The sequence below is a fragment of the Colossoma macropomum genome, unplaced genomic scaffold (genome assembly GCF_904425465.1).
Source record: "Colossoma macropomum unplaced genomic scaffold, Colossoma_macropomum, whole genome shotgun sequence".
In the NCBI taxonomy this organism is placed as follows: Eukaryota; Metazoa; Chordata; class Actinopteri; order Characiformes; family Serrasalmidae; genus Colossoma; species Colossoma macropomum.
The window spans coordinates 21,806,017-21,825,696 of record NW_023494798.1 but is presented as its reverse complement, the minus strand read 5'-3'; the positions used below and the strand labels follow the sequence as shown (position 1 = coordinate 21,825,696).

Below are 19,680 nucleotides of genomic sequence, written 5' to 3'. Positions count from 1 at the left end.
GTTATTATTTCAAAACATGACCGCAAAACGCCAGAGGGCGTCCGCGAGCGAGTGCCAAATAAATGGGGGTGAATTAAGCTAAACGCATGAAAATGCAAAGTTAAAATAGTTTTAACCACTTGTCCAGGCCCTTTTGTTAATTTTGGAAAGTAGAAGGATGTGTTTCACTAAAAAAAGCAAAAAAAACGGTATGTTTATCTTTTTCTACAGCAAACGTTTATTTTAATTTGTTTTTTTTTGTTTGTTTGTTTGTTTGTTTTTTTTGTTTTTTTTGCAGTAGGGAACTAGCATTACTGCTACTGAGGGCTGATTGGTTGGTTTTACGGCTACTGAGTGCTGATTGGTTGTGGTACTGCTACTGAGTGCTGATTGTTAGTATTACTGTGACTGAGTGCTGATTGGTTGGTTTTACGGCTACTGAATGCTGATTGGTTGTGGTACTGTAACTGTGTGCTGGTTGTTAGTATTACTGCGACTGAGTGCTGATTGGTTACATTGCTGCTACTGAGTGCTGATTGGCTGGCATTCCTACTACTTCCTGTGCTGATTGGTGGGAGAGCTGATCAGCTCATTGGCTGAATGAAGCGGTTTGTGCTTACTGATGTCCTATAACTCCTATAACAGGGGTTCATAATTGCTAAAAAAAAAATAACAGTGGTGTTGATTGAAAATGTATGTTTTGCTCAAAGCTCCATATTACCTCCTTTATTTTGGACTCGCTTAGAAGCGCCGTGTAGCGTTTGATAAACCCGGAAGACACTGCTGAGCGGCAATTCTCATCACCAATTCGCTGGTTTATTCTGATGAGATTCTGGTTTAGCGCCCACTGTCTTAAATGTGTTGAGTGCTCCCTCCAGCGCTGAAAAGGTGCAATTACAGGCGTGAGCAAGGTATTATTTAGGTTTTAAAGGAGAATTTTCTCAGATTTTTCATCATTTCAGCATAATTTAGTTGATGTAAACGAATAATTCCGAGTGTTTTGATGTTTCATTGTAGGGAATTGCGGACTCGGTGTTCTTTACAGTGTTAGTGATAGAAAACACGTTTCACAGTGCCTATAACGTAAATATAGCAATTTTATTTACTATCCAAAACGGTCAGTGAACCTACATGTATTTTTTTAATCTGTGCACTGTTAATTTTAAAAATACACTTTAGGCCAGAACCTTATCTCAAAACTATTGTAAAACAATGTCTCTGGCATCAGCAGCACATTTGTAACCATCTCATGTAATAACTTTGAGGAAGCTTTCAAAAGCTTTGCTCATATCTTTTGTTGTGGAGTTGTCACAAGCCTCCTACATGTAAATGTAAGTTGTATTTACTATAGTTTTTACTTTGATATTACAGACCCTGGAACAGTTCAGGACAAAACATTCAATCACATTTGGCTGAATGATTAACAGTCAGTAACTGAACTGGCTTAGCATTTTTGAAAACAAGCTCTGGCAATGAACTGTACCTGAGGCTTCCTCTCTCATTCAGCATTCTGCTCTCAATATCCTTACATACTCCTTTTATTCTGTCCTCTCTACACTGACTGATTTTCAGCCTTTCCCATTCCTTTATGTTGTCTTTTCTCTCTCCGTCATCTTTACATTTTCCTGTCAGCCATGGTTTAGGTGCTAAAAGTGCTAAAATTTTTAACATTAAAGCTTTTTAATATAAAGGCATAACAATAATGATACTCACTTGTTCATTGTGAATTAGGTATGCACTGATATGGGAACTGTGGGCTTGTGCCAATGTCTCATATTGTTCATATGCACATTTATAAAATGTAGAAACTGGGATTACAGAGCATTATAGAAAATTATAACAAGCATTTCTGTAGGGTTGTAAATACAGGTACATGAATAAAATTCAGATATTTTTGCGCATTTGCCAAGCGTCCTAAATGTACTGCTTTTCCAGAATGCAATAAATGCATTATCAAATATCAGCTTAAACTATCAGTCAAATCTAAACATCTGTCTGATGCCTGATTTAAACAACTATTTAACTGAAATAAGTGATGATTCTGATATGATTCTGAAATCATCATGCATTACTATTCTCAATGCCTGCAGGCTTCTCTTTACTACACCACACAAAGACATTAATAAGGCAGAATATTATAAGTGATGTAATGCTGGTACCTGTACAAATAGAAATTTAGGACAGTTATGAAAAATTCTGACTTCAATTACCTTAAAAACCATTAAATACTGTAGTGGTCATGACATGTTAGCTCTTTTAAGTGTGATAAAAATGATCACAATATACCAAAATGGTTCAGCAAAAATGGCACTGTAACTACAGTAACACTGTTATATTGTTTGATTAAGGCCATGCCATAAATCGTTCCTGTTGATTGGCTCTGGTAACTCAAAATGCATTGCAGCATGAAGCTTACTTGTAACACTGTAACTGATCTCGTCCTATTCACAAGAAATAGCACCAAATCTTTATTTGCCAATTAGCCTGAAAGCTGGCATTCTTGCAGTAGTAGCTTCAGTTACCTTTGTTCCTCACTCGAGAGGGAGGGAACGAATGATGCCTAGAAATGCAGAACTACCCACAACATTCAAACAAATGTGAATCCATAAAAGAAAACAAAAAAAGCCCCAGTATTGTCTATCTCATGCTATGCCCTACAAAATAAAAGCTTATGGGAGGTCATTTTTGTACCCTGTATGCTATTTTACAAGTCAGAATTTTAAAAAACAAGGAACAGTAAAGAAAATCAGTTGACTATTTTTTTAAACATACATGAATACTGTCGAAGAATAAGATGTACAGCTTTGTAAACACAGTGAATACTGACTATTTTCGGTACATGCATTTAGTTCAATGTTAGATTTTGCCTATGGTCTTATGGATTATTTTGTATTTATGTTGTCCTCATCATAGCTGATGATAATAGCCAATGTATGATGATCTTCTCTACTGCCCTTCTGTCCTTATGCTAGGGTCCTCCTACCGCATATAGCTCTCCAATGGGATGAACAGCAGTGAGTCTCTCTCTCTTTCTCTTACACACATCTCCTCACCTCTCTGCCTCATCACACTGTAATCTGTTCCTCTGCAGATAAAACTGACTATCAGACACTGATTACCATTAAGACTTCCAGAGACAATCACAGCGGATCAGGTAAGTTCTTCTCTATTTAAATCAGTAATTGTTTGAGATGTTCTGAATACCGTCTGCTGTACAAACACGTATTACTGGCTCTTAATGTAGTTTTTTTTCTATATCTATATATAACTTTTTGGGGGGATTTGAAGAAATACTGTGTATAAATGATGAGACAAAGAAAACAGGAATAGAACACATAAATGTGTATATATAGGTGAGTGATTTTCTAAATATTTGCACTGAATGTTCTGGTATAAGTTTGCATCAGCAGCACGTTGTGAACCATATCAGTGTCACTGCCGCTCTGTCTCATTTCCTTGTAAATTGAGAGGAAATCAATAGGTCTTTAACTCCCTTACTCTGCATTTCTCAAAATAATCTCAAGGTTAAACAGTATCAGTTCATGTGCGGTGTGTGCAAAATAAGAACCATCTTGTCCTAAATCATATACCTTACAGCCATCACAGGGTGCATCTAAACGATTAGAACCAGAATATTAAATTATGAATGTTATTAATTAAATGATCATGAGGTTTAAAATTTAGAACAGAAAAAACAGACCAGCAAAACATTGTCACATTTAACAAAGGTTCTGAAAAACAAAGGGCACAGGGATTTTTTTATTTAAGGGCCCATGTCTTACATTTTTCTTGTTTTTAATTTTCCCCCCTAATGGCCTCTAGGTGATTTCGTGTACCAACAACAGTCTTAAATCACTCTTACATGACATTTTTGTACCTCTTTTTATCCCTTAGAACAGGGGTCCCCGATCTCCGTTTTGTGGACCACACACTATGCACATTTTTGTTTCTGTCATCTCCAAGCTCCTCATGGACTGAGTGAGGTGTGTTAGAGTGTTGAGACCACATAAATGTGCAGAGGATTAGATTGCCAGGACTAGGACTGGAAGGCCCTGCCTTAGAATTAAATAGGCTATTTTTATTTCTATGCCATTAAGACTGTTCTATGTAAATAACATCTTTTGTAAACTTCATTGTAAAAAAAACTGCTGTAGGCTGAATCGGTGGATATTCTTTTTTTGACATTGCAAAAGCAGTGAATTCAAAACAAAGTGAATTTTGCAGATTAGTTTCCATTTATGGACTATATGAACTGGGGAGTGGAGAGTATGTTTTGAAACTTTAATGTTTATATACTACATTAAACTCTTTTCTTTCCAAAAAAAGTGAGTAATATTCAGTTTTCCATGATAAGCGCCTATTAAATTTTTGTCACAGTCCATATCAAATAAATTCATTAAGAAAACAAGCATCTCCAAGCAGTTTTTGAGCATTTCTGTTGGTTCATTCATCATAACATTTTCACACAATGTAAAGGACATCAGCAACGATTTGCAAAAATAAATCATTTAAGAACAAACTAGAGGAAAAATTAAACAATTAGAAAAATGCAGTTTCTGTAGTAACTGAACGGTGGTAGTGTTTTTTTTACAGGCTCTCTATAACTGGTCTAAATCTTCTTTGTGATACAGTTTTCCAGGAGTACAAACAACATCAAAAAACCAACAATAACATATTGTAATGTTGTCCACCTCTACTTGTATATATAAATTATGTTTATATATAATATTCGTATGCAGAATGCATGGGGACAATATGAATGGTCAGGTCTCTCCACTCCCTGGATCTACCACACCTACACAGAAGCCGAATGGACCTAAAGCACACAGACCTACCGAAACTCTGCCCACTGAAGACCCGCCCCAGGCTGCACCTGGAGAATCGTTCATCTCCAGCATCAGGAGCAAATTTCTGAATGAGCTTCACAAAGTCCACTGTGAGAAAACATGCAATCTCTATTTCTGTTTTATCTGTCTCTTTCTCTCTCACACGAACACACATGCATTCCCGCACTCACAGACAGCACTGTGCACCTAAGTGAATTGCTTAAATCCATTTATCTAGGGAGTAAGTATGTTTTCGCCAGTAAAAACACTAAATATTTGAATGCCCTCAAGTCCAATTACATGTTCTGTTGATTTTCTAAGTGAAAATAAGTTACCATATCCTCTACAGGATGGAATATGGCATACTTCTGCTAATTTTAGTGTCCAAATTCTAATTATTTGCTGAGTTTAACATATTGGAAAAAAATAAAACAAAATATAAAGTGTACCTTAACTTTTGCACAAGCCACATTTTGTTTTATTTTTCCTCCAATGTGTTAATCCAGCAAATAAACACTAAATGTGCATTATAATGTACAGAAGTGTGTTCTTTCTAGAGGATGTGTTAACTTATTTTTATTTAGAAAATAAGCAAAATATGGCACCCAAACTTAATTTAATAAAATAACTAATATTACTGCTTTCTAAGCTAATACATGCTTGCTGCCCATATTGCGCGCACACACACACACATACATATATATATATATATATATATTCTTGTGTAGTTATCCCCAAGTGATTTGATTATTTTCATATTGTTTCAGTGCCTTCATGGGCTTTGGCGACTCTGGGCCTTATCATTGTCCTCCTCATTCTCAGCTGCTGCTTCTGCATATTCAGGAAATTTGTGTTCAAGAAGAAAAAAGAAAAAACTGGGAAAGAGAAGAGTGGCAAGGACAGTATCAGCATGTCAACTATGAGAGAGGAGGGCTTTGCACAGGTCATGTGTCAGTGTGTTTGCGGAAATTGCTTATGAAAGCCTTTTAGAAAATGTATAAAGTCTCTGTGCAGTTTTTCTTTGCATGTACTGGTATGAATAATGTGATCACTAACAGCAGAGTGAATGTGTTGTTCCAGACTCTTCATCATAAGCCTGACTCTGAACCCCAGGACAAAGAGGAGGATCCTAAAGAGGAAGTAAAGCTGGGAAAACTGCAGTTTAGTCTTGACTACAACTTCACTGACGGCGCAGTATGGACCAGATATGAATTTTAACATTGCATAACCTGAGTTTATAGAAAAAAACGCTACAAAAACACATAATTCCTCTCTTTTTTATTTCCTTCTTTTATTCTCTTCTGTATGTCAGCTTGTTGTAGGTGTGATCCAGGCAGAAGACCTTGCTGCCATGGATATGAGTGGAACATCTGACCCATATGTCAAGCTGTATCTCTTGCCAGACAAGAAAAAAAAGTTTGAGACCAAAGTCCACAGAAAGACCCTTAACCCCACTTTCAATGAGCATTTCACGTTTAAGGTGGGATTACTCTGAATAATCGTTCCATGTTAATGATTTAGAGACACTGTATTAACCCCCAAGGGAGATGCGAGTAGCAATGCACGAGACAATAAAGCCAAGCACTGAATTTGACAGATATGAGTCATAGCTACACTATTAGAAATAAAGGTTCTATGCAGGTGCATCTTTCGTTCATAAAGGTATAAACAATGTAAATGTACCTTCAAAGGTACAACAGTGGTTTTAAGGTCCAATTTTGCACCTTAAAAAAGTTTTTACACAAGTTTTACATATTTGTACCTTTTCATAACCTAATGTTTTAAAACAGAATAATGCACTGAGACGGGACGGGGTGTGTGGAGTCAATACAACTTAGAAAATATTATTTCAATGCATTATGTTCCCTGACTAAAGGTACTGAGATGTACCTTTGAATGTACTGCCCCAGTGACGGGTTTCATACCTTATTTCTGAGAGTGCATCTGCTTCACTTGATAGTTTTATGGTTTATTACAGTGGTTCTCAATAATGATACTGGAATACCACTATACTGCATGGTTTAGTATTTTCCTCTGCTCTAACACACTCTAACACTTGAACTCAGGTAGTTGAATTAGGAGTTGAATTAGATGTGCTTGAGCCAAGAAAATGCTAGAAAGCACAGGTCAAGGGAACACCAAGAGCAGGACTGAGAACTACTGGTTCAGTGAGTCAGTGAAACCAGCATGCTGCACAATGACATTTCAAAGAATCTTTTTTTCTTTGTGAATACCCCAGTCTGTACCTGGCAATAGGATCTGTGTTTGTGACTATGAAATGACATGACAGCATTACTTTCTGCAGGTTCCATACACAGAGCTGGGTGGGAAGACACTAGTCATGACAGTTTATGACTTTGACCGGTTCTCCAAGCATGATGCCATTGGAGATGTGAGAGTGCAGATGAATAAAGTTGATTTCAGTCATGTCACTGAGGAATGGAGAGCCCTACAAAAGGCAGAGAAAGAGGAGGTAAGAGGATGGAGAGAATGATGAATTCACTGAATTCACATGAATTTCACGCACCTAAAATACTGTTGCATTTCAGGTTGTCGTGTGGGCCAGCACAACAAGCAGAAGATACAGATACTGATTTAGGATTAGTGAACTGTGTCCACCTAATAATATTTATGATTTATTAATTATATTTTAAATATCAATCTTAGATTAGCAATCTGATTCAGAAAGTGTCCAATAAATACAGCATTACTCAGTCCATCACTGAGCTATTCCTACTATAATTAAATTATGAAAAACTCTCAGCTGATCCCAGGTTGACTTGTACTTGCTCTCTGCAGCAGGAGAAGTTGGGGGATATTTGCCTGTCCCTACGTTATGTCCCCACTGCTGGAAAACTAACAGTAGTCATTCTGGAGGCCAAAAACCTCAAGAAAATGGATGTGGGAGGACTATCAGGTGGGTGCTGGCAGGTTAGTGGCATGTTAGTGTGTAATAAGTTACAGTTCAGTGCATTACTATTTTGAAACTGTTTCACATCAAAATTTAATTTAAAAAATTTTAAGTAATATTTGTTCTGTTTTTTCCTCAGACCCTTATGTTAAGATCCACCTAATGCAGAATGGCAAAAGGTTGAAGAAGAAGAAAACAACAATTAAGAAAAACACACTGAACCCATATTACAATGAATCTTTTAGCTTTGAAGTTCCGTCAGAACAAATTCAGGTACAATTTTTTAAGCTTAAAACGAGTTTTTTTGAGAAATGATGTTTTAAATTAAATCTAGAATTTTTCTGAAAGAAAAACTTGTACACATATCACATCAGTTAGAGAGTTAAACATGGTAAATGGATGACAAGGCTAATGGTAAATCACTAGTCTGCTGTGCTTTTCCACAGAAGGTGCAGGTTGTAGTGACAGTACTGGATTATGATAAGATTGGAAAGAACGACGCCATCGGGAAGGTTTTTGTGGGACTGAACAGCTCAGGGACTGAACAACGACACTGGGCAGACATGTTGGCCAATCCAAGAAGACCTATCGCTCAGTGGCACGCCCTTAAACCTGAAGAAGAAGTGGATGCAGAGCTCTCAAAGAAATGAACTTCATTTGTGTACGAGTATTCATATAAAGCCATGCAGTATGTATTGCTTTCATATACATAGTTATTGATTGCAGTGTTCTGTGTTTCAGTGGGGACATCAATTCTTGAGATTTTATCCATATATCTCTACTTTGTTTTCTACTTTCTTACTTTTAGTTTTATCCATGTCACTGTAAATTGTGTACCATGCAAGGGCTTATAAACCGATTCCAGTAAGAAATGTAATTTTAAAAAATCCGCTCCAGATTAAATAATTCTATTTAATCTGAAAAAAAAAAAACATTTTCCATACCACTTTTTCGGTACAACCGCTGTGAGAAACCCATGGCCCTGAGCAGTCCTATTCAGACATACAGTAAACTAAACTGACATAGCTTGGAGATGTAGACAAGGCATGTTTTTCAATGGGCTATTATCTTAGATTGTTATTAGAAATTTGTGTGGTCTCTTTATGACTTTGAATCCAGTTTCCAGTTCTGGATTTTGTAATAACTGGTGGGAACAGTACCACATGCCCAATCGGTTACATCATCAGTTTGTTTAACTACCAGTGATTACAAAACTAAAGAATGAAAACTGATAGATCTGAAACATTTTTGTTATTGTGCCTTTATGAATGATGTCAATGACCTCTGTTTTGATTGGCTGCCCTGTATTGTGCCTTATTCAAAAAGCAGTCTGGGCTGAAACACTTCAACATTGATGTGCATGTTAAACTGCTGTAGGGTGAATAGGTAGATTTATGTAAATGCATTGGTTCTTGAGACATCATAAAGTTATCCATTCAAATTGAGTTGTTTTTGAATAATTAATTTATTTTTAATTTATATAATTTTATAATTAATTATCTATATCTGGCCAATATGGAGGGGGGGGTAAATGGTATTGCAAATAGTACATCAAACTCTTATTTACAGTAAAAAAAAAATTAGAATAAAAAATAAAAAAAAGAAACAGGCCATACTTCTAGGTCATCATAACCATATTTATTCTGTAGTACCCATACCGTATGAATACTGTATTGCATAGAGATGGTTAACAAAGGAAGAATAACATACAGACAGAATATGAAAAGACCTTGAAGAATACATACAGACAAGAAACACAATACATAGATAATAATCTGTTCAACAAGATGTTTTATGCAGTTTGTTTCATTAATCATTGCAGTATCCAACCTGAGGGTCTAATCCAGTCAAGAGAGTTAGACCAATCCAGAAATACAGCTGTCACCAACAAAGACAAGCAGTAAACCACAATTTTAGTTATTTGTTTTAAATCTCTGTAATATAGCGTACAAGACAGAACACATCCTCAGTGTCAAGCACATATGCCACTCCACCCTAGCCTGCAGAATGCTCAGTGTAGCAGACGTGTAATCTACAGTTTGATGTCTTCGATACAACTACTTCACCATACACCGAAACATGCTTCAGTATGTTACAGAAAACCTTAAAAGGTTCTAGATTTACTCCCAATATGCTACAATTGACAGAATACAAGGCATATGACAGAACTCCCAAACAAATCCTTGATATATAATCTAACCACTGATCAAACCCATTCACAATCAGATGTCACTCACTGTAAAGGACAATAAAATGATAAATGCTACTCTTATAATAACGTTTAGGACAGATTAAGCACAAAAAAATGCAAATAAAACTGATGCTCCCTTGATGGTCTGTATCTTAAGGCCATCCATTAAGAAGTGCTTGGGGGGGGTGGGGTGGTTGTTGGGTGGGGGGGTGGGGTGGTTGTTGGGTGGGGGGTGGGGAGGCAAAAACACCTATGACATTTGTAGTGTCCTTCTAGAGTTGAAAAAGATCCATAGTAGCATTAACCTATTCAACAAATATTCTGTTGACATAAAAAACAGTTAACTTATCTGGCTGCAAATGATCGCTTTCGCTTTACATCAGCCTGAGAAAATCCTCCACTGAGACTTGGCAATCAAAATCAGCGGTGCTCAAACAGGGCAGCACATAAATCAATGACAGAGGCACTTAGAATTCCCTGGGATTCACATAAAGCAGGTTGTATTTTATCTGTATAATCAATGGTACTTCCTCCATGTTTATAATTACACTGGAAAAGAATGTCATTCTTACACCTTCTGAGATTTAAAAAGCGTATCTATTTACACACCTAACATTGCCCGCCAGCTCTTGGCCTACAGTGCTTGGTTTACCCTCTGATGTCTAGTAGACCATGCTTTTCTGCCCTTCATGTAGTGTAAAAGCAGAAAATACCTTCAGATTTCTTTAGAGATTTTAGTTTTCAGGGAATGTAACAATAACATGTTACAGGATGCTCTCACGAGATGCCGCAGTGTTAGAGGAGGTGTTAGCTGGATCAGTCTCACTGGCACTAGGTTGTCGACACCACGTGTGAAGATCCAACAGCACCTGGCTAAGTTTCTCTATCCAGTCAACACGCTCCTCCCGAGTGTCTGCTGAGAACCAGCTCCTTCACAGGAAAATACATCAATAAGGACCAAATTCAAACACAGTAACAGACCAATCAATGCCTTAATTGGCCTGAGAGACAATCAAGTGTGCAGGAGTCCCCAAACCATCTTACTTGGTCAAAATGTGGCTGTTGTCTTGTTGCAGGGTCCTAGAGTTCACCAGTTCAAAGGTATGAGGCCGTGCACAGGAGTCTCTCTCTACGGGTCTCACACAGTCAAAGCCACACAGAGATATGCTACCCTCTGCTGGCTGAGAGGACAATGAAAAATATAAGGAACAAAAAGAGACAAGAAATAACACTAGATGTACACATTTCACACAGAAGGATAATCTGGGTGCAAGGACCGTGTTGAACATGACTGTGGGTTACAAAAGCTGTTCCCCCACCTTGTCGGCCATCTCATTGGGATGGTTCCAATAGAAGAAGAATCCTCCTTCTAGCTTAAAGAAGAGGCGCTGCCATGCTCCAAACCCACTGACATCCTCAAACATGGTCTGTGTGACAAGAGTGTGCAGCACACGTGAGGAGCAATAAACATATTGACCCTTACTCAGCAAAGTAGTGTATGGCCAAATCTAATTGTAAAATGAGTGCATGCAAATTTTACCAACAGTTTTGTTATTTACCCAGTTTATCTTTGGTGTATCTGTATGATCAAATTTACATCTGGTAGAAGTGTGGGTAAATATAAGCGTAGTATTTTTACAACCAGAAAATTTCCTTATTTGCAGTTAAATAAAATTGTCATCAACATCAATAATATCAGCAATAACAACAGAAACAGATAATAACAGTGATAATACTTTTAAGTTTGCACACAGCTATCCTTGTACTAAACTGGATGTATTATTTATTTTTACACTCACACTAAAAAACACATGCTGCTCCATTTAAAGACTTTGGCTATACTACTGATACAGTGAATAATTATCTCCCTAAAAATACACACACACACACACACACACACACACACACACACACACACACACACACACACACACACACACACACATATATATATATAATCATAAGCAAATTGGGACATGTCTGTTCCAAATTATATGTAGTTAAGGTACTTGTGTGCAGTCATTTTCATGCACTGAAACTAATTCATCAATTCTGCTCAAATCACCACTTGTTTGTCATTGTAGTTCAATTTTGCAATTCAGTTTCCTGAATCAGACACAGTAGTTTCTACGGCACACAGGGTGGTCAAATCTCCGCTCATTTCTACACAACTTTGATGAATGCAGGCCATTGTATGCATGAAAGACTTTCTGGGAAAAACATTTAATGTTCGGCAAATTGTTTAGAGTAGTGACAACTATGCAGTACATAAGAACTTTATCGAAAGACTGCTGCTGAATGCTGCCTCTCTAAAAAAAACACACACCAGAAAGCCTTGGTGTTGTACATTGGAGTGGCTCTCACTGTGCAGTCTCAGGTAGATGTGACCCTCCAGAGGAGACAGAAAGGGCACCTAAAACACAATTAAAGAGAGTGATTAGAAAAGGTGTCACCACAAAGATGAACATGTGGGTAAAAAAAAAATAAAAAATCTCAGTCTACAGACAGATTAATTTAACAAAAACGTTTGCATTCAACATCTGTATTCAAATGTTTGCTTTAAGTTAAAGATACACTCATGTACTTGCCTATTCTACAGGCCATGAATAAAAAAAGGTCACCAATAAAAATATGTATGCAAGAACTCAAGACACATTTGTTGACAAACACCAATCACCATGCAGAAAAGAAAGGAAGGTGGAAGAGAAGCAGGGTGAAACCTTTTCCTGAAACTCATCTCCAAGGAGTCGCCTGATTTTGCCCTCAAACTTCATCTGAGAAAAGAGAAAGACAGACAAGGAAAGAACAGGCACAGTTACAACACCAGAGACCCCACCACAGTGCAACACACCCAGTATAAACCTGAATAGCAACATTTTTAAAAGACACCGCACCTTATCTAGTGTGAACTTGCTCTGTCCAAGGGAGGCCAGGGTGATTTTGTGAGAGCCCACTAAACTGAAGTTACTGGTCCGACGAGAGCCAAGAACAGGCAGCGCTCCAGCTGTGGTGAAGAGCAGCATGACATAAAAAACCCTACTACCTACAGGATCATAATCAGGCTCAACAAGAGGGAATAAAAGGACTTACAGGTCAAACCTGGGTTGGATTTCTACAGGAAGAAAAAAGTAAAATGCTGATGAGTTACCCAAACCTAATAACTAGTAATTAGTAAATAATTAATAATCATTTTAAATTAATGAAAAGAATACCGTAATGCTGCTGAGTAGCTTCCTTGGTGTTACCTACACAGGAAAAAGAGACAAAAAAAGGTGATGACTACCACATACAACATACTTTATGTTAGCAATGTGAATGTATACTTACTCGTGATTTAGTAGAGCTGCGGAGCTGCTGCAGATTAGCAGCACAGGTATGACCTGCATTACTGGACTAGAAAACATACAGGTAAAAGACAGAAAAAAATGAACTTTCTGCTTTCACAAACAGATCTGGTTTTAAAAAAAAAAAACTATTGCATTTTCAGGAATAAAAGGCATGCACATTAAAACTTTGCTTACCAGGCTGTAAACTTCTATATCAATCTCAAAATTGGAGCGTATGTCCTGTCTACAGCAGAATTTACACACAGCAAACAGGATATCAAAAATTTTTGTAAATTAGAATTCTGCTTTCTTCTTCACAAAAAATGGTGTAGATATTACTGTGCAACTGATATAATGCCAGACAGATAACATGTCAATGAAAAGAGCCTGGGCAATACAGGTATAAGATAATATATACCAAGGCTTTAATGCTAAATTCCACAGTACTGAGTGAGTTAAACAGTTAACATCACCTTGAACTTCCAAAATTCTCCTGAAATGTCTTCTTTTAATTACTCTCCTTTCCTTTTTAATTTAAAAAACAAGAAGATTTTAACAAAACTGAATGTACTCACAAGGTGATGGAGGTGGGAAAGGTGATAGTGTCTCCATTCTCGGCATCAGCAGCTGTAGCCAATGGGGTGGCCACAATGTTACATGGACCATAACGGATCAGGATGAAAAAGTAGTGAGTAGGACGACCTGCAAGGAGACACAGATGTTAGGTATAATGATGATACACAGGGAGACTGTCTTATAGTTGTAAGACTACCAGAATAGTGCAATGAACTCATGGACTAAGCTCACCTGTGCGGGCAGAGCACACAAACTCCACTTTGAGGGGCAGTTGGACACTGCTGATGCTGACAGTTCCCCTGCAGGGCTGCAGAGAGACCGTGCTGGAGTCCAACTCTGCTCCCGCTCCCTCTCTCAGTCTGCTGATCTCCGCCAGCAGGGCAGCATGCTTCTCACCTGAATCACAGTAACATCTACTAATAGCACATTAAACCTCCGTATTTGTTTTGTACTGATAGAATATAGGCTGTACTCACTGGAAACAAGCAGGAGTTTTTCAGCTTCTGCCTCTTGCAGGGATCCTTTGCCATGTTCTTCATCACTGCAACAGCTCAGAGCCTGCAGAGTTTGGTTAATAACAGTCTGCAGTTTGGCAGCCTCTTCACTCAGTGCCTGTGCAGCAACACAAAACAGACATTTAGTGAAAAGTATCTTTCAAAAACTACACATCTCTAGTTTTACAGTCACCTATGCATTTTCTTTTTTCTTCTGAATACCATCATTATAGTTATACAAGAACAAGCCAGGCATTATTTTAGTAATCATAGTGACAAACCTTGATAGTCTCCTTAGTATTGATAGTTGGCTTGATATAAGACTTCAAAGGAGCCTGTTTCTGTATCCCAGGAGTTACACACTGAGAGGCTAGATGACTGTTCTTTCTCTGAGAGCGGTAAGCATCAATGCTGTGGACAATGAACATGACTGTAATTAACCACAATCCAATGAATCATCAGCTGGCAATAGTCAAATGTCAGAATACTCAAACCACCACTCCAAGATGTCAATGTTAAACTAACCAAAAGGCTTAGCAAACAGTTAGAACTCAATAAAAAAGTAATCACAGGCCACTGGAGATCACATCTGATCCAGCAGATAGCTCTAGTATTCCTGGGTGGGTCAGGAGGGTCTTACCTGTAAAGAGGTGGAGCACTGTCAGAAGAAGGTGTGGTTACCTCCTCTGGAGAGGGACACTGCACTGTGTGTGTAGGCACAGTGGCTACAAGCCTCTACATTTCAAGAAACATCTTGGTCAGAAATAACAGATAAGGGATGACATTATATAGGTAAATTTACAATTTTTACTAATTATGTGCTGGTGGGACATGAACTCTGCCAGTCACATAGTCTTACCAATGGTGTAACAACAGCCTCCACCGATTTGCTGAGAGGAGAGAGGACACATGTAGGTGGGAGAGTTAGGAAGTCCTCCTCATTAGACATTGGAGTACTTTCTTCCTTAATTTCCTCCTCTCTCTTACTGCAGACATTCTCTTCATCAATTTCCTGTCCTTCAGTAGAATTTACACCGTCCTCCTCTTCCCATTCAGCACAGCGATGAGCTGATTCTTTGCTCATGCCATCCTCCCCAAAACAAGAAAATAGAAAACTAGAAGATTTCTCTTTCTGCTCAGTTTCAGCTACCTCCATGTCAGCATTCTCTCTTTTTTTGGGCTTGGAAAGACTTTCCTCATTCACTGTCTCCGTCCCTTTCTCCCCTTCTTCTTCTTTGTCAGCAGCTTGCAAGACATCTTCAAACATCTTGTCTATTAATGCAGACGTGCTTATTTCTTCATTAGGGTGCATCATAGATTCTAAAACACACAGAATAAAAAGTCAGTGTTTGAAGAACTCTTATGACCAGTTACAACTGTTCTGCAAGGCTTGTTGCTCCTTTTTGTTATTAGCCTGCTTCAGGTGACAAAAACAGCTGGTGTACAGACTGCCAGTGGGTTTACCTGAAAGACAAAACTCTTTGCAACGGGACTGTAGGTCTCCAGCTAAGGCAGATGTGTCACTGAGGCTGTCTCCTATCACTTCATTTACACCACTGAAGCTTGTGCTGCATTCAGCCTCCTTCGAGTCAATGTTTGAGTCATCCTAGAAAGTAAATAAGAAAAGGTTTATACTCTCTCACTCGCACTCTTTCACATCTCTTTCTTTCACTAACTAACACACACACACACACACGATATGAAAGATGGCAAATAATACACTGTTGCGACACCGACCCCTAAAGTCACTGGTTACAGAAAGGCAGTTAAACATGTGAACCTTACTCAGAAAAGAAAAAGAAGAGGAACCAAAACACCCAGTGCGTATTTGTAATCTCAGATATATGCTCACTTTCCCAAATTGCAATGAAGGCCAAGGGATTTTTCTTGTCCTCTTGCAAACACAAGTAGAGCTGGTTGGGGAAGTAGCCCTCTGGCAAAATGTGCATAATTCAAACTGACATGATCTAGCCACATTACACAAGTTACACATCAACAGAATGAGGAAACAGCTTTTAGTTTTTAGTTTAGCAGATGCATATTGATCAAAATCTCCGCATAGATCTCCTAGTTTAAAAAAAAAAAACTTACCTCGGCAAGAGAAGAGTCAGACAAGCTCCTTTTGAGCCACATGTTCTCTGTGAGGGGCTGAACTCTCAGCAACTTCAGTTCATCCTCTCTAGCCTGAACAGATCACACACATACACGTCAGCCAGGCCAGAGGCAGCCTTAGCAATGGAGCAATAAGTGCTTATTAGGGCATGTGATTACTGTTAAGTTTTATTCAACTCCATTAACAGTTTCAGACAATAAATACAGATCATTTTGGTGGTGTAGAACACAAACCCTACCTGACGGATACGGGTTGCCTCCTTAGTGCTGGGGGTCACTGTGGTATTAAGCTGCTGCTGCATATTGTGCACAAAGCTGGAAAGTTGGCGCGCGCAAGGCGTGGAGGGGACTGGACTGCTGTCTGGGGTGGGAGTCTTAAAGCGTTCCAACCGAGAGGTAAACTCACCCTCACCTTAAACACAGACACACACACAGGTCAAAAATATAGAGACCATTTAACCATTGTTTATCTTGTCAGACCTCTCTGCAAAAAGCATGTGTAGGTACATCTTCTCTGTAAATATCTAAAAAATATCTATCTGTACTGCTTCAGCATCCTAATTCAAATTAGATATAGTGGAAGCAAGTAATTGGGTTTCAAAGGACAGTTTCAGCACAACTAAGACTGAAGGCTGGTACAGCGTAGGGCTGAACGATTTGAGGAAAATCTCATTTTTCCTCACCAATATTGTGATTGCAATTTAAATGCAATTATTTTCTATAAATTAACTTCCAGACATGTTTTTTGGCCAAGACCAGAATATCCACTTTTTCTGGCATGAAGCTTGAACGCTTCATGAAGTGCATCAGACTACCAGGTAGTTTGATGGCTGTGATGTCACATATACAGAACATAGCTGTATTGTTTCTTCTGAATGGTCTAATTCACCTAGAAGCAGTTTGCAATGTCTCCATGTTAAGTTAAATTTTCCCATGTGACTGCGATATAAAAACAATTAATCTTTCAGCCCTTAGGCATCTTCACCACTAGTTATGTGAAGTAAGAATAAAGATGTAGGATGATGCAGACCTGTGTGAAAACTTACCAATGTGACAGACATCGCTAAGTAAGCTGCTGGAGGGACTCTCTGCCCCTGGGTCTGACATACAGCGCTGAACCAATGCAGCCACACCTGTTTATACAAAAGCAATCCTTTGGGTTAACAATTACAAACCTTAATTCCAAAGAAGTTTGGGACAGTATGTGAAATGCTTATAAGAAAAAGAAAGCAGTGAATAGTAAACTCAGTTTCATGTATGAACTTGAAAACAGTACAAAAACACAATATTAGTATTTTAATTTAGAAACTGCAATACTTTTCTGTTTAAGTTGGGAAAGAAGCACGTTTATCACTGTGCTAGTTACTCGTCAGTTTAACAACACTTAATGATCATTTGCAAACTGAAAACAGAATTTCTTTCGTTATAACTCTTCAGCAAAAGCATGCATATTGCTCTAAGATGTGTGTGTATGTTTCAGTGTTAAATGTTGCCTTCACAAATGTGCAAGTTACCCATGCCATAAGCAATATTATAACCCCATACAAGAAAACACTTTTATACTTCACACTAGTAACAATGCAGACAGTCCTTTTTTACTTTGGCCTAGAGAACATGATGTCCATTATTTCCATAAACAATCTGAAAGGTTGACTTATCAGACTATAACACAGCCCAATTCAAACAGGTTTGAGCCCGGAGAGGTCGAGGCGTTTCTGGGCGTTGTTGACATATAGCTTCCGCCCTGCATAGTACAGCAACGAACACCACTTATTGACAATGCTTCATCAAAATATTCTCAAACCCAGAAGCAAGACTTGTTTAATGCAGTGTCGTCTATTGGATCAAAGGTTGTATGCAGTTGTGCTTTCAGCCTTGCCCTTTAGTGTAGAGATTTGTCTGGATTTCCTGATTTTATTGATGGTATTATGCACTGTAGAAGGTGAAATACCCAAAATCTTTGCAAATGCTTGTTGAGGAACATTGTCTTAAACTGCTTGACTAGTTCCCAATGCATTGTATATTTATTGTCTTTGTTTAAATACTAGTCTTTTTTGCAAACCACTAAATTTGCATTTCACATACTGTCCAAATTTCTTTGGAACTGAGGTTTACATCATCAAAATACAAACTCAGTAAGTATAGCAGAGGTCAGACCTGACTCACCATCTCGTCTCTGCGTGAGCTGCTGCACCCTGAGACGAATGGATGCTATGGCCGGTGTATCTGGCTTCACCTCTAACTCAAGCCGTCGAGATCTGGCTGGGGAACCTGCCAGTGGCTGCACAGGGTTCTGATTCTCAACTCCTTCTGCAGCCAATCGCCTCCTCTTCAGCACATTCTCAAGCTCTGTAAAATTTACACCAACACTGTCACCTACCACAGTTTTCATGATATTACCATTTTGCATCTTAAAAAAGAAAACACCAGGGGTAAAGGGCTCACATTTTTATCTCAATCAAAAAGAAGTCTAAAGGTTTCTCATGAACGTTAATAACAGTAAACGTTTATTCAGTAAAGGTCACAAAATCAATAGGTTAAAGATCATGCTTCATTTGAAGACAAGGAAGACATTGTTAACTCTAACAGTTACACAAGTCTATGACGTAAGTGAAAAGCAAAAATAGAGACCAGTGTGAAATATATTTGGCGACAAATATACACACCATTCGAGGCCAACACATTCTCCTCCAAGGGTTCTCTCTGCCTCTTTTGGGTTTTGTCCGACGGCCCGTCGTTGTCCATTCTCTTACTGGCAACACAGAAGAACATTAGCCAACATTTAGGTTTAACTACCTAAGCTACTGCGCTCAACCACAACTGTGGTATTTTCGTAGCTAACTTTATACACATTTAGCTGGACCCTAGAATAACTTTACTCTGTAAACTGCGTTTAAACTAATACAAAGTAATACAAACGCCTACTTTTTGATTTCTCTTGCTGCGCTTCTATTAAACCGAAATGATTCAAGCTATCGACAGTCCGGTCGTTTGTCAGTTGGATGTTTACTTTAGCGTAGTTAACGTAACTAATATGGCTAAGCTGGCAAGTTTCATACACGAAAATGACCATGGAAAATTATGAAATAAACTCGTTTACTTTACTAATGTCTTGTTGGAAGACTAGCGAATTTCCGTCTTGTTTTGGCTTACCTCCGCGATTTCACAGATATAGCTTACAGGCTAACAGACGGCTGTTTTCCGCGAAGCTGCTTCAAACATTTGAATTTCAGCGCGTTGGGCGCATGCGTACTACGCCACCCTG

At 38.3% G+C, this 19,680-nt stretch overlaps 2 protein-coding genes across 4 annotated transcripts; one reads left to right on the top strand and one right to left on the bottom strand.

Moving 5' to 3' along the window:
* The first annotated feature begins 4,719 nt into the window (after nucleotides 1–4,719).
* Nucleotides 4,720–8,370, top strand: syt1b (synaptotagmin Ib). Its single transcript, XM_036584783.1, has 8 exons — nucleotides 4,720–4,915; nucleotides 5,573–5,748; nucleotides 5,886–5,999; nucleotides 6,118–6,285; nucleotides 7,111–7,278; nucleotides 7,605–7,722; nucleotides 7,856–7,989; nucleotides 8,163–8,370. The coding sequence occupies exons 1-8, from the start codon at nucleotides 4,720–4,722 to the stop codon at nucleotides 8,364–8,366; spliced, it is 1,278 nt and encodes a 425-aa protein (XP_036440676.1). The 3' UTR covers nucleotides 8,367–8,370.
* Nucleotides 8,371–9,332: 962 nt separating this feature from the next.
* si:dkey-30c15.10 (uncharacterized protein LOC559353 homolog) lies at nucleotides 9,333–19,648 on the bottom strand. Of its 3 annotated transcripts, none has more exons than XM_036585622.1 (23): nucleotides 19,569–19,648; nucleotides 19,082–19,167; nucleotides 18,582–18,764; nucleotides 17,462–17,548; nucleotides 16,655–16,827; nucleotides 16,395–16,487; nucleotides 15,768–15,909; nucleotides 15,163–15,623; nucleotides 14,944–15,038; nucleotides 14,585–14,714; nucleotides 14,286–14,421; nucleotides 14,041–14,205; nucleotides 13,809–13,935; nucleotides 13,429–13,477; nucleotides 13,235–13,300; nucleotides 13,120–13,152; nucleotides 12,998–13,019; nucleotides 12,802–12,911; nucleotides 12,628–12,681; nucleotides 12,234–12,320; nucleotides 11,227–11,334; nucleotides 10,952–11,088; nucleotides 9,333–10,837 (listed from the first exon to the last, which is right to left on the bottom strand). In XM_036585622.1, exons 2-23 carry the CDS (start codon nucleotides 19,158–19,160, stop codon nucleotides 10,672–10,674), a joined length of 2,703 nt encoding a protein of 900 aa, XP_036441515.1. In that variant the 5' UTR covers nucleotides 19,161–19,167; nucleotides 19,569–19,648; the 3' UTR covers nucleotides 9,333–10,671. The 3 variants fall into 3 exon arrangements, with proteins under 3 accessions (XP_036441515.1, XP_036441516.1, XP_036441517.1); XM_036585623.1 differs by having other exon boundaries at nucleotides 19,516–19,618; XM_036585624.1 differs by lacking the exon at nucleotides 12,628–12,681.
* Nucleotides 19,649–19,680: the final 32 nt, after the last annotated feature.

Bases quoted from the DNA above. Each gene is read 5' to 3' on its own strand.
- syt1b (XM_036584783.1), top strand. From the start codon at position 4,720: ATGCATGGGGACAATATGAATGGTCAGGTCTCTCCACTCCCTGGATCT. The intron at 4,916-5,572 runs GTGAGAAAACAT...ATATTGTTTCAG, and splicing joins TGAGCTTCACAAAGTCCACT to TGCCTTCATGGGCTTTGGCG. The intron at 5,749-5,885 runs GTCATGTGTCAG...GTGTTGTTCCAG, and splicing joins GAGAGGAGGGCTTTGCACAG to ACTCTTCATCATAAGCCTGA.
- si:dkey-30c15.10 (XM_036585622.1), bottom strand. From the start codon at position 19,160: ATGGACAACGACGGGCCGTCGGACAAAACCCAAAAGAGGCAGAGAGAA. The intron at 18,765-19,081 runs GTGTGTATATTT...TAAATTTTACAG, and splicing joins GAATGTGTTGGCCTCGAATG to AGCTTGAGAATGTGCTGAAG. The intron at 14,715-14,943 runs GTAAGACCCTCC...CATTGTCCACAG, and splicing joins AGTGCTCCACCTCTTTACAG to CATTGATGCTTACCGCTCTC.